The sequence below is a fragment of the Plecotus auritus genome, assembly GCF_963455305.1.
Source record: "Plecotus auritus genome assembly, chromosome: 7".
Taxonomy (NCBI): Eukaryota; Metazoa; Chordata; class Mammalia; order Chiroptera; family Vespertilionidae; genus Plecotus; species Plecotus auritus.
Window position 1 is genome coordinate 120608200 of NC_137774.1, and position 14612 is coordinate 120622811.

At 41.6% G+C, this 14612-nt stretch overlaps 1 protein-coding gene across 1 annotated transcript in view; it reads left to right on the forward strand.

Annotated features, from left to right (window-relative positions):
* The window catches only part of PCSK1 (proprotein convertase subtilisin/kexin type 1), a 40989-nt gene extending 37633 nt beyond the window's left edge, over window positions 1–3356 (forward strand). The window contains exon 14 of the mRNA XM_080677976.1: window positions 352–3356. Coding sequence (XP_080534102.1) covers window positions 352–732 — 381 coding nt within the window. The 3' untranslated portion in view covers window positions 733–3356. The remainder of the gene's footprint in view (window positions 1–351) is intronic.
* Window positions 3357–14612: the final 11256 nt, after the last annotated feature.

Consider the following 14612-nt stretch of genomic DNA (forward strand, 5'->3'; position numbering starts at 1 on the left):
AAATTATTGAGTCTCCTAACATGAATTCTACTTCATTTACCAAAGTGAAGGAGACCAATCAGTATGAGCACTTATAATACATCATCTTATTCCGTTTTCAAATCACCAGAAGTGGAGATATTCTTATTCCTATTTTACAGGTGAAATTAGGGAGATTAAAAGGTGCTAAGGATATAACAGTAAAAGGAAATTTGAGGACTGAAAACTGAGTTAATGTATCTCTAAGCCTTGTGCTCTTTCTGCTCCCCAATTGCCTGTGGGGGAGCAAGCAGTGGGCATGAACTACAGCTGGCCTGCCCAGCTCTAAATAATGAGCCTTCTTCCCTTTGTTGGTGGATTTCTGTGTTTTAGGAGCAGCCCACAGAAGAGAACCTGAATGAGAAGCCCCTGACTGCAAAAAGCCTCAGCAGCGGCGGCAGTGCGAGAAACAGAAAGGAGGAGCAGGTGGAGGGAAACCCATCCGAGGCCATGCTGCGACTCCTACAAAGCGCTTTCAACAAAAACTCACCACCAAAGCAATCACCAAAGAAGTCTCCAAGTGCAAAGCCCAACATCCCTTACGAAAATTTCTACGAAGCCCTGGAAAAGCTGAACAAACCTTCCCACCTTAAAGACACCGAGGACAGTCTGTATAACGACTATGCTGACGTTTTCTATAACACCAAACCCTACAAGCACAGAGATGACCGGCTGCTGCAAGCTCTGGTGGACATTCTGAGGGAGGAAAACTAAAGAAGTCTGTGATCCTGAGTTGGAAATATTCATGCTCCTTCCTTACCCATAGATTTTGCCTGTGTCTGAAGTGGTTGTTTTTGCCATTGATTCTTATGCTTATAATATCTTTTGTTACACTTTTTCTTTTTCTCCCCAAAATGGATATTTGAAAGGGATGAGCTCCAACAGTAAATCCAACTTCCTGAATGGATCATGGCTCTTTTCAAGTACCTCTTCCTGCCTACACAAGTAACGTGTTTGTTCTTTCCAGAGCCACAGTCCACACGTGGTCCTCAAACCACATTAGAATATCTCCCTGAATCTCCCATTCCATTTCTCAAAAGAAAAGTCATAACCTGGGGCAACAGATAAATTTGAAAAGTAATCTGCAAAGAATGAGAGGAAGGAAATCTGTTCTGATAGCTTATCTCCTGTCTTTGCTCTGTGGTTCTTTGAATTTTCATACCAAAGAAGGCTTTGGAAAGTTTCAGATGAAAGTGTTCATAATTAGACCCCTACCCCGAAGTACTACTTATTCAGGGAGTGGTACTCAGATCCATAAACAGACCTCAGAATCTGTGTGATCTGGTTTGGGCAGTGTTAGAACATCTCTTGCTTGGTGTGCCACGTAAGAGGCCTCTGTTGATCTAACGGTGACTGAGACACTTGTTGTGTGTTCTGGTCTTCCTCCATTTCTGCCTCTGAAGTTTTTCCTCACTTGTCTTAGCCACAAACAGAATACTGAGAGAACTAATTTACACTACTTTCTTAGAATAAACTTACACTTGGCACTCAGCAAATTCCTAGTCATAATTTTTATTATTAATAATAATAGAAAACGACTCATAACATGGAGAACCAATATAATAACAGGGGAGAGCCAATGGGAAGTTTTGTTTGTTTTGAAAATTGTATTCATTAGAATAGGTTTTTCTGGGTCCCTGAAACTGAGTATTCATTCCTTGACACTAAAGGCTCTTCCCTAATGGTATAGCTGATAGTATCCAAATTCTCATCAAATTGCTCCCAAGTTTCAACTCAGAGGACACAAGGTGGCAGCCCACAGGCCACATTTGTCCTTCAGGTAGATTTTTTTTGACATATAAATGATTTTTAAATGTGAGTGATTATTGAAAATATGAGATTTTACATAAAACCTGCTACTCAGACCCATCTTCCACTATGGTAACAGTTGCCTGGAGCTAAGTAGCTAAACTTGAGTGGCAGGTCCCCAAGGCTCTCTGCTTCATGCTACTTATGGCAGCCACCTTATTGATGAGCACTCGATAGGCATTTCATTTGGCCCCACTCTTGCATGAACATTTTCAAAGTGTAAATGCACTAGGAAAAAATATCTTCAACTTCTTTCAGGCAGGATCTGTATAATAACTATGAGAATTTTTCATGACTTAATTAAATTATTGGCCCCAAATGGTATTTTAGACTCCTGCAAGTACCTCTGATATCTAATCTGACATGTTCATTTAACCTCACCTCCCATGAATGCCCATTTACACTAATTCATTAACTGCCAACCACTTAGCTTCCCATTCTCTCTATGCTCACAAAGGCTCTGGTCACCTGCAATGGCATTCTCCCAGTGGGCTTGCTGTTTGCTGTTCTTCCACGAAGTTTGAACTTTATCAGGCTACACATGAACTAAACCAGGAAGAGAACACCAGAATCTGTCAAGTGCTTTAGTTTGAAGTATCGTTTGCAACACAAAATATCACCCCCTATTCTACCATATGAAATTGTGCAGAACAAGGTTATTTCCAGAGCAATACCCATGAAGCTTTAAGGATGTTCTCCTAAAAGAATTATAGTATCAGTCTGTTCTTGGAAGTTTCACATGCTATTCGATATGGAGTGTTAGAATTTTTAACATTTCAGTCCATCAAAAAGTATTAAAACTGAAAAGGACCAGGAGTTATGAGATACATTTTCAACTAAAAACAACAACGACAAAGCTAAGGCCAAGAGGGGACAATAAACAGTAATAAATGAAAACTCATCCTTTCCCCATTCCTAGCCTACTCCTAATGTCTGAAGCTTTCTTTCTTCTTTATCCTTCTAGCAGAATCTTTTCCTGACTAAACCCCCAACCAGCTCTTTGGAATGCAGCCAAGGTTCACACTAGAGAAGCTTTGATATTTAAATAAAGTCATGTTTGAATGTTTCCAACCTGGAGTACATTGTCCAGACAAAAAATATTTTTGTCAGTCTTTCTTAGTGCCTGTGTGAATTTTTGTGAAAATGTAAGAGAAGAAACATATAATATTTCCCTCAAAAATTTAAACTATATTTTCTTTACAGGTATTTATAATGTAGCAATGCTTTTATCAAACAGAATTTTAAAGGCATAATAAATTATATTAAAGAACCAAAATTTTCCTGAGAATAAGAAAGTTTCATCCAATAAAATATTTTTGAAAGGCATGTTCCTCTGTTAGTAAAGATAAAAAACATAATGTGTAAGTGTTGTGATTAAAAGTGACATCTGTCTAATAGCCTAATATAATGTGTAGCTGACTTTAACATGTGTGGTTTTAACATTCTTAAGGGAACTCCCACATTATACACTTGATGTATTAACCAAAATATGTAAAAAATCAGAAGAATAAATGATTTCTCACTAAGTCAAAAAGAAAAAAGCTCATGTTTCCAACAAAAATAGGATCTCTTTTTTCTTCTTGTGTTTCCCAATGAACTGTAAAAAAATAGTTGATGGTTTACATTAAGAAGGTAATTCCTTTGTAGAATAATGGGCTTTCTTAAAGGCAATTTAAGAATTATTTGAATAGGTATATTTTATTTTTCTTTGTATTGCAGTCTTTCACTTTTTGACAACATAAGAAGTTCTATAACCGAGCCTTAACTGAAGTATTGAGGAAAAAAACAAAAACCTAAAGGGACTTATTACCTGTGAGAGAAAGGGTTTTACTATATGACTTTGTTTATAGGCCAGATTATAGCAGCTAAGCATCAAATCCTTCTTTCCCATCAGAAGTCCCCAATTCCCAACTTTAACATCCTGCCCTCTGGCCTACTTTCCTCTCCTGCTCCAAACCTGCCTCCCTGACTTTCCACCCCCCATGTCTGAAACTTCTCTTCCTACCCAGGGTGGGTGGTTTTCCCTCAGACTCCATTCCTTTCTTCTAAGTCATAATTATTCAGTCAAACTAAAATATTTTATTCAAGAATTTAAGAAAAAATGTTCTAACTAGCTCTGTCCTCCACATGCAGTCATCTTCAAGGTCTTCCCACCAGAAGGGTTCAAGATATGCCTCTGCTTTCCTTTGAATGCCTATTTGGTAACTGTTGGATTAACCAGGTGCAAACCAAGAGTACAAACACAAATGCATACATGTCCCGAAGATAAACATTAACTCTTAAATACAAATTTAAACCCATAAGAAGGAAGAGCAATGTTTTCTTACTGCCTCATAGTTTTGCAAGGTTATAGCACTAACACACAGGATAATGATTATTATTCACTCCACTCCCTCTGCCCCTGTGGAGAGAGTGTACTTTCCTGGCCCATTGATGTTGAGCTTGACCATGTGATTTGCTTTGGTCAGTGGAATATTAGTGGATGTGATGTAAGTAAGGGCCTTAAATGTGCTTGCACAGTTTGGCTTGGCTCTTTTCAGTGAGTCAGTGCTCTGAGAATAGTATGCCCCAGGGAAGTACTGCCTCTTCAGCCTGTTTCCAGAACAAATGTATCTGTAGCAGATTTACATTCTGGAATCAAACCCAGCCAACTTACAACACGAGACAGAGCTGTCCAGATAAGTGCAGCCTGTATAAGCTGAATGTGTTATCTTGGCAACTTGTGAGAATGAATAAATGCTTGTTGTAAGCAACTGAGTTTTGGGGTAGTTTGTTACATAGCCTTACTATGTCAACAACTCAATAATAAAATAAAAGTTTCATTTTTTCATCCCACTAATAATACCACCTCTTTCAAATTGTGCCTTTTTGATTCTGAAATACAAAAAAAAAAAAAAGAAGCCAGTATTTAACCATATACCTCTTCGTGCTGATCCCATAGCTAAACAAAGACCCTGCCCAAGCCTGGACATTTTCTTTTTTTTTATATTTTTTATTGTTTAAAATATTACATATATTAGTACATATATCTCCATTTCCCCCCCCCCATTGACCTTCCCCCAGCCTCCCCTACCCCCTGTCGCATGCCCTCATCCCACCCCCCCAGTGTCTTGTGTCCATTGGTGTGCTTATATGCATGCATACAAGTCCTTTGGTTGATCTGTTTCCCTCCCTCCCCACACTCCCCAGCCTTCCCGCTATAATTTGACTGTTCAGTGCTTTATTGCCTCTGTATCTATCTTTTTATTCATCAGGTTACAATGTTCTTTATTTTCCATAAATGAAGGAGATCATGTGGTATTTTTCTCTCATTGCCTGGCTTATTTCACTTAACACAATGCTCTCCAGGTCCATCCATGCTGCTGCAAATGGTAAGAATTCCTTCTTTTTCATAGCAGCATAGTATTCCATTGTGTAGATGTACCATAGTTTTCTAATCCACTCATCTGCTGATGGGCATTTAGGCTGTTTCCAAATCTTAGCTATGGTGAATTGTGCTGCTATGAACATAGGGGTGCATATATCCTTTCTGATTCGTGTTTCTAGTTTCTTGGGATATAATCCTAGAAGTGGGATTACTGGGTCAAATGGGAGCTCCATTTTTAGTTTTTTGAGGAAACTCCATACTGTTCTCCAAAGTGGCTGCACCAGTCTGCATTCCCACGAGCAGTGCACGAGGGTTCCTTTTTCTCCACATCCTTGCCAGCACTTGTCGTTTGATTTGTTGATCATTGCCATTCTGACAGGTGTGAGATGGTACCGCATTGTCATTTTGATTTGCATCTCTCGGATAATTAGTGACTTTGAGCATAGTTTTCATATGTCTCTTGGCCTTCCTTCTGTCTTCTTTCAAAAAGATTGGACATTTTCATTTTTAGAGGCCTGTCTTAGCTTAGTTCCTCCTGTAGGCAGAGCTGCAGATAATGAATGACTTGTGTATGGGTAGTTTATTTAGGAAGTAATAGTAGAGAGCAGAAGTGATTCACATATACACACAAGTAGCGTGGAGTAACACTGATCAGCACAGGACTTACACAAAGACTAGAATGGACATTTCACCTAAGAAAGGCATTGGTAGAAGATAACTCAGAACAGACATGCTTCCCGCACTCTCCCATCCCCACCCAATCCAGTGCCTTGGTACTTCCATTAGCCTCTCTCAAAAGCTAGATGTAACCCTAGGGTAAGGGAAGAAAACGTACTGGCTGATAGCAAGTTCACAACACTTATTGGAAAGGCAACTTTTAACAGAAACAAAGTTTTGTTATAAAAATAATGAAGTAATTTTTGTTCACCTGGAGTTTGGCTTGCAATTTATACAATTGTACAATGTGTAATGCCTGCATTATTACATATACATATTATATAAACATTGCTCTATCGTCAATGTATGGACAAGGATGTGACTATAGTCATTACAAACTGCTTCTTGGAGAGTGTAAGTTTTGAACAAAAAATTTTAAGATAAGGGGGATTTGTAATGAAAGAGAAATGTATGGGTTGTTTCAAATTCTCTTGTCAGAGAGAACCAGAATGCAGAAAACCCACCTGGGATGTCTTATCCATCTCAACAGGGCTTCCACAGTGGATTAAGCCCATCTTGTTTATCTGAACATCCACGCCCTGGTTCTAGTCATTCTTTACTAGTATTCGCTAAGCTTCACGACATGAATCTGATGCCATCTTGTTATGATGCTATTTTCACCTCCAGAGGCGAAAAAGACACAAGATTTAGGCTTCTCGCTTCCAATCATTAAAGGGGAAAAAAGGTCTGAAAATGTAACAGCAACAAAAAGTGGCTAGAGGTGTGGGTTCCTGAATCAGCCACAAGTGAATCTGAATCCTGGCTCTACCATCTCTTAGCTATGTGTCCTGGAGCACGTTGCTTCACTTCTCTTCAGTTAATAATTCCCCAGCTTGATTCTGGGTTCTATCAGAAGTAAGACTTGTAATTGCCATGTGCCCGATTATTTGTGACAGCAGCTCATGCCTCCTCCTTGCCTCAGTACAAAAGGCTGCAGCACCACACTGCTGACAGAAAACAGGTACCAACCATTATCAAAGAGGAGATACGTCAGAGCCCACCACAGTGCTACAGGGGTGAGCTGGACCTCATCTTCAAGAGGCAAGACAACGGAGATGTGGGAAGGAAGAGGGAACCCACCCAGTCACTCATGCTCACAATAGATAGAGTGGCTATTGTTTCATTTTGTTGAGTGGAGCTCAGTTTATCTCTGTTTTCCGAGAATAAATTATTACTTGAAAAGTATCTTGTTGGACAATAATTACACCCTGCTACTAGAGCATAAGTATGGACTGCCTTCTTGACTTACAGATTAAAATGCATTTGCCTAAATTTCCTTCCCAGCACAATCAGAAAGTCTCGATTTTCTTTACCCAAACTCCTATACTTGAGATAAATATGGGAAGAATTCTGGAGAAGGATTTCTCCTTTATTAAAGAGATGCAGTGAATAAAGCCCTCCTCTTCATCCAGACTCCATGGGTTTGTAAACAATGTCTGGGACTTTGCTGGTCATTTTTGGACTTTCCTTTATACAGTAAATCATTTCTGGAAGGGTTCCCCAATTTTATAAGCTTCAGGTCCCATAAAACCTGGATCTGCCTCCTGCTCATCTCCCTGATCTAAGTCACCAAGTCCATGGATTCTATCTTTCAAATCTGTCGGCTTATCTCTATCTCCCATGCTACTATCTTGGACCACACTGCTCTCTTTTTTCAACAGAGTTCTCATTGGTCTCCTTTCATATTGTGGTGTTGCTAAGTTGTATATGTTTCACACCACTCTCTTCTTTAAAATCCACTGTACTTAGGATAAGACCAAAGTTATTAACCTGTTTTGGAAGCCCTAGAAATTTTTGTTCTAACTTGTTTCTATAGCTTCATGTCTTATGTCATCTTACTGCCTTTTATGCCCCTGCCCTCTCTCTCTCTCTCTCTCTCTCTCTCTCTCTCTCTCTCTCTCTCTCTCTCTCTCCCTCTCTCCCTCTCTCCCTTTTTTCTTTTTCTGAAATGCCTCAAGTTAGTCTTGAAAACACACTATGATGGAAGAAATTCTCTTCCTCCATTTCTTTTCTAGTGAATTTTTTTTCTTACTTACTCTTCAGAGCTCAATTGTAAAATCCCTTCCTTGTGGAAGCCTTTCCGACCATTGCACTAACTAGATTCAGTCGGAAACTCTGGCAACTGCTCCCAAACAGCATCCATCACAAGGGTGATCACACATATAATTAACTAGAGGTCCAGTGCATGAAATTCGTGCATGGGGGGGTGTCCCTCAGCCCAGCCTGCACCCTCTCCAATCTGGGACCCCACGAGGGATGTCCGACTGCCCGTTTAGGATCGGGCCTAAACGGGCAGTCGGACATCTCTCTCACAATCCAGGACTGCTGGCTCCCAACTGCTTGCCTGCCTGCCTTCCTGATTGCCCCTAACCACTTCTACTTGCCAGCCTGATCACCCTCTAACCACTCCCCTGCCAGCCTGTTTGCCCCTAACTGCTCTCCCCTGCAGGCCTGGTCACCCCTAACTGCCCTCCCCTGCAGGCCTGGTCACCCCTAACTGCTCTCCCCTGCAGGCCTGGTTCCCCCCAACTGCTCTCCCCTGCAGGCCTGGGTCCCTCCCAACTGCCCTTTCCTGCAGGCCCGGTCACCCCCAACTTCCTTCCTCTGTCGGCCTGGTCATCCCTAACTGCCCTACCCTGCAGGCTTGATTGCCCCCAACTGCCCTCCCTTGCAGGCCTGGTCCCTCCTAACTGCCCTCCCCTGCTGGTCTGATCACCCACAACTGCCCTCCCTTGCAGGCCTGGTCCCTCCCAACTGCCCTCCCCTGCTGGCCATCTTGTGTCCACATGGGGGCAGCCATCTTTGACCACATGGGGGCAGCCATCTTGTGTGTTGGAGTGATGGTCAATCTGCATATTACTTTTTTTTTTAAATATATTTTATTGATTTTTTTACAGAGAGGAAGGGAGAGGGATAGAGAGTTAGAAACATCGATGAGAGAGAAACATCGATCAGCTGCCTCCTGCACACCTCCCACTGGGGATGTGCCCGCAACCAAGGTACATGCCCTTGACCGGAATCGAACCTGGGACCTTTCAGTCCGCAGGCCGACGCTCTATCCACTGAGCCAAACCGGCTAGGGCTGCATATTACTTTTTTATTAGATAGGATAGAGGCCTGGTGCATGGGTGGGGCCAGCTGGTTTGCCCTGAAGGGTGTCCCGGATCAGGGTGGGGGTTCCCTTGGGGCGTGGGGCGGCCTGGGCGAGGGGCCTGTGGTGGTTTGCAGGCCGCCACACACCCCCGGCGACCCAAGCAAAGGCCCTGGTATCTGGGATTTGTTTATCTTCTACAATCGAAACTTTGTAGCCTGGAGTAGAGCCAAGCCTCCTGCTCGCTCAGTGGTGGCAGCCATTTCTGTTGGGATTTATTTATCTTCTATAATTGAAACTTTGTAGCCTTAAGCAGAGGCCAAGGCAGGCCAGGGTGTGCGGAAAGCTTGGCTTCCTCCATCGCCCGGGGAAACCCTAGCCTCCTGCTCTCTCCAGCTCCGGGGCTGCTGCCATTTTTGTTGGGATTTATTTATCTTCTATAATTGAAACTTTGTAGCCTGGAGTGGAGGCCTGGGCTGGCCAGGGTGTGCAGAAAGCTTGGCTTCCTCCATCGCTGGGGAAACCCAAGCCTCCCTCCTGCTCTCTGTGGCTGCAGCCATCTTGGTTGGGTTAATTTGCATACTCGCTCCTGATTGGCTGGTGGGTGTGGCTTGTGGGTGTAGCAGAGAGATGGTTAATTTGCATATTACTCTTTTATTAGATAGGATTGTTTAATGCCTGTTTCTCTAGAGTGTAAGTAAGTTCCATTAACATCTCTCAGGTTAACTGCTACACCCTCAAAAATTAGAACAGTATGATGTTCAAGAAGGTGAATATTCAATATTTACTTGGGGAATATTTTATTCAGCATGTGTTTATCTGCAGGGCAATGGTACACTTTAGAAATTAGGACATGGCAGCCAAATTCACACTTCTCAAACAGCATGGAGAGCTGGTGTGAGCACATCCTTCCTAGGGAGGCTGCACAGGTACGGGCCCTAGACTGAGTCAAGCCCAGGTGGTTTCAAGTCTGATCCTGTGGCTTATTAGCCAAATGACATTGAATGAATTACCCTTCCTTTCTAAGTCTATTTCTTCATCTATAAAATGGTGAGGGTAACTATACTTATCTCCTGATGTTAGTTATTTGCTTATTGGCACATATTTGTTACACATCTACTATATGCCAGGTACTCTGCCAGAGGCCAGAAATAGAGTCATGTGCTATATGGACATGGCCTCCACCTGCACAGACACTGCTTTCATTTATCATTGTATCCCCAGCTCTAGTATAGTACATGGTATATAATAGTTTAATATGTATTTGTTGAATTATCTAATGTAGTTCTTTATTTTCCTACCCATTTAAAGTGGAGTTAAGATAAAAGTGCCAATGAGTAAAAGTGGAGGAGAAGAGTCATAGCTGATCTTCATAAAGGACTCACTGGGTATAAAGCAGAAGGCTGAGCATGGTACGTGGATTATTTCATTTAATCTTCATTCAGTGAAGTAGACCCACTTATTATTATTCCATTTTATAGAAAAGGAAATAGAGTACAAACAGCTGAAGTCACCTGATCAAGGCCACATAGCTAGTAGGTGGTGAAGATGCATTGGGACACAAGTAACTTCACTATACTGACATCACCCTTAAGTTACATCAAACTCTGAGAATCCAGTGTCCTAGGGAGAGAGGAAATGGGAAGCATTCAAAGCTCAGCAAGGGAAATACTGACATCAGAGAAGCAGTGGGAAACATCTTTCTTTTCTTTCTCTGGCTATGTTCACCCAGCTGCTTAGCTATCTATTAAAATCTTGTCCACCTTTTTCCCTTTTCTGCTTTTATGTTCTATATCAGGTAATAATAGACTTCACTATGTCGGGCTGTATACTTTTATTCAACTTTATATTATATGTCATCAGTTGAAGCACTGAGTCCTAAAACTGCCATATAATTCTATGTACTTTGATAAGGAAAGGCACTTAAAACCGAATCGTAGTCTGCTGATTATTCCTCATACCGATTTCAAAGTACCCTGATGAAATAACAATAAAAGGCAGATAGAGAAACAGGCCATATGTCAGATGTATTAAACACAAGGAAGCCAGACAGAAGACTAGAATCTAGGATCAAAGAAGCATGTGTGTGACATGGCAAAGCAAACAGCTTGCCTAGGAGACCATGTGCTGCTTTCACTATCACATGGCAGTAACCAAGATCAGCCATCCTTAGTGCACATGAACAAAGTATTGAAGAGGTTTTTGAAAGCTTTTCTTTTCCGTTGACTTCTCTTAATCAATTATTTATGCGACTAGAGGTCCAGTGCATGAAATTTGTGCATGGGGGGAGGGGTGGCCCTCAGGCCAGCCTGCACCCTCTCCAATCTGGGACCCCACGAAGAATGTCCGACTGCCCGTTTAGGCCCACAATCCAGGACTGCTGGCTCCCAACCACTTGCCTGCCTGCCTGCCTGATTGCCCCTAACTGCTTCTGCCTGCCAACCTGATCACCCCTTAACCACTCCCCTGCCAGCCTGATTGACACCTAATTGCATCCCTGCCAGCCCGATTGCCCCAAACTGCCCTCCTCTGCTGGCCTGGTCACCCTTAACTGCCCTCCCTTGAAGGCCTGGTTGCCCCCAACTGCCCTTCCCTGCTGGCCCAGTCACCCCTAACTGCCCTCCCTTGCCATCCTGGTCACCCCTAACTGCCCTTCCCTGCTGGCCCAATTGCCCCCAACTGCTCTCCCCTGCTGGCCTGGTTGCCCCAAACTGCCCTCCCCTGCTGGCCTGGTTGCCCCCAACTGCCCTCCTCTGTAGACCTGGTCCCCTCCAACTGCCCTCCCCTGCAGGCCTGGTCCCGCCCAACTGCCCTCCCCTGCCAGACCGATTGCCCTTAACTGCCCTTCCCTGCCAGCCCGATTGCCCCCAACTGCCCTCCCCTGCTGGCCATCTTGTGGCAGCCATCTTGTGGCAGCCATCTTGTGGCAGCCATCTTGTGTCCACATGGGGGTGGCCATCTTTGACCACATGGGGGTGGCCATCTTGTGTGTTGATGTGATGGTCAATTTGCATATTACTCTTTTATTATATAGGATGGTTATTGATCATTACACACAATTTCACATTCAAATCAAGTCATCCTATTCTATTGCTGAATACATTAACTTGCTTGGTATTCACATGCAAAATTCCCCAAGAATAATTTATTAGGGTAGCAGTTCTTAAGTTTTTGGAGTCAATATTATATTCAATATTATTAAGTACCCTCAAAAGAGCTTGTTGATGTGGGTTATAGCTATTGAAACTTTTAAAAATTAAAAAATATATATTTATTATTTAAAAATTACAAAAATAACCCCATTGCATACTAACATAAATAACAAAGTTAGTGGGAAGAATGGCACTGTTTTACATTTTTGTAAATCTCTTTCATATCTGACTTAATAGAAGAAAACTAGATTCTGTTAACTACTTCAGCATTCAACCTGCTACAGAATGTTTTGGTTGAAGCATATGAAGAAAATGTAGCCTCACTTACTAGTAGATATAGCTGAAAAAGGAAGGAGTATACTTACACAATAACCAGAACATTGAAAGAACATAAGTATTCATTGACAGATTAATGAGTAAAGAAAAGGTGATATTTTATTTATCCACTAGAGGCCTGGTGCACAGATTCGTGCACACTGAAAGGAAATTAATTAGAAGAACTATTTTAGAGACTGGGGAGGGACCGTGGGAGGTTGGCCAGCCTGGGAGGGACTGCGGGAGGGCTCCAGGTTGTGTCCAGCCTGTCTCGCCCAATCCTGATCAGCTGGATCCCAGCAGCAAGCTAACCTACCAGTTGGAGCGTCTGCCCCCTGATGGTCAGTGCATGTTATAGCGAACAGTCAAACAGTTGAACACTTAGCATATTAGGCTTTTAAATATATAGATAAAAAGGTGAAAATTCTGCTATTTGTGACAGTATGAATGAACTTTGAGGACATTATGCTAAGTGAAATAAGTCAAACAAAGGCAGTGTGCTGGTGGGAGGAAATAGGTGAAAATGGTCTCTGGGTACAAACTTCTAGTTATAAGATGAGTAAATTCTGGGGATTAAATGTACAACATGGTAACTATAGTTAACAACAATGTATCTGTATAATTGAAAAATGCTGAGAGTAGATCTTAAAAATCCTCCCCCCCCACACACACACAAAAATAACTAACTATATGAGATAATAAATGTGTTAACTAACCCAATCTTATTGTAGTAATCATTTCATAATACATATGTATACCAAATCATCATGTTTTATACCTTAAACTTAAACAATGTTATATGTCAATTATATTTCAATAAAGCTGGTGGGGAGGGGCTAATAATAAGTTTTCCCAGTTGATGACTCGGGATAATTTTTATTTTTTAAGCTATTTTACAAACTCTTGAAAATACTTAAGTTTTCATTGTTTTTTTTTCCCCTAGTGCCTTTCCTTGTACAGCTATGGGGAAATTAAGGAGGGGAAATCCCATATTTAATAAAAAAAGAACTTCCAAATATAAAGACTTCTAAAATATATCAGATTCTTTTACTCTATAGACACTTTGAATCTTCCATTTCCAATGTCCTTCTTATCTATTGTGGCTGAAGTTAAACTACTCTATTACCATGTTTTGTTTCCATTATTCTGGTGAGGAGTTTAGTTGCAAATCACAGGGTGACTTCTAGCTAATTTAAACAAAGTATTATTTATTAAAGTATATTAAGAACTACATCAAAATCTCAAGGAGATACAGACTTGAAATGCTAAGTAGTTAGTAATAAAGCACATGGGAACAATGGCCATCCACCTGTGGGGAAATGTCCTATTGAAACACCACTATTGCCATCCCCCACTGCTAAAAACTAAGCATTCCTATGGCCAGACATGCCACCACCACAAACTCAGAAGATTCAGAACCCCTCTGCCACCACACTTGCCAGGATGTGTGTGAGACCACATCCTAACATTGTTCCCTTCCTCGTCTGTATCTTGGCCAAGTGCCTCCAAATGGGGAAATCCAAGTCATGTGCTTTTGTACCCTAAGACACAAGGAATTCTGATGCAGTCTTTTGCATCATATCTTGATGCAGTCCTCAAAATGTGGAAACTATGAAGACATAAGAGAGTGTTTTCAAAAGGTGAGACATCACAGGTGCCTACTGTACCCACTGGCACATGGATTATTTAGATTGCAGTAGGTAATATGGTGTTGAGCCACAAAGAAGGCTTGGGACAGTGTTCTTATTGCGTAGTATTCTTACCCCTCCTCACTTGAAGAGTGGAAATCAGAAATTATTTTAGTTCGTATACTTTCCATTACACCTTCGCTGTGTCAAAAGTTCCAGAATAGATTAAATATTTATTGGGCATATAAAAGTTTTTAGTTTTCTTTCTGGGATATACTTTTTTAAAGAATTGGCTTGTTTTCTGGAAATGAATCTGTGTCATATAGTCTTAAGTATTTTGTGCCTTTTTCTCACTTGTCATATTAGCAAAAATCAGATAAATAAATGGGGAGAACATTCTGAATTTAAAAACAACAGCCCTGTATTTGAACTGTAAAACATATGGTTCAGGCAGACATTGTTTTGGTGTCATGGAAACTCATCTTTTCTCCACCAAATATATTTGAATAGCTGGC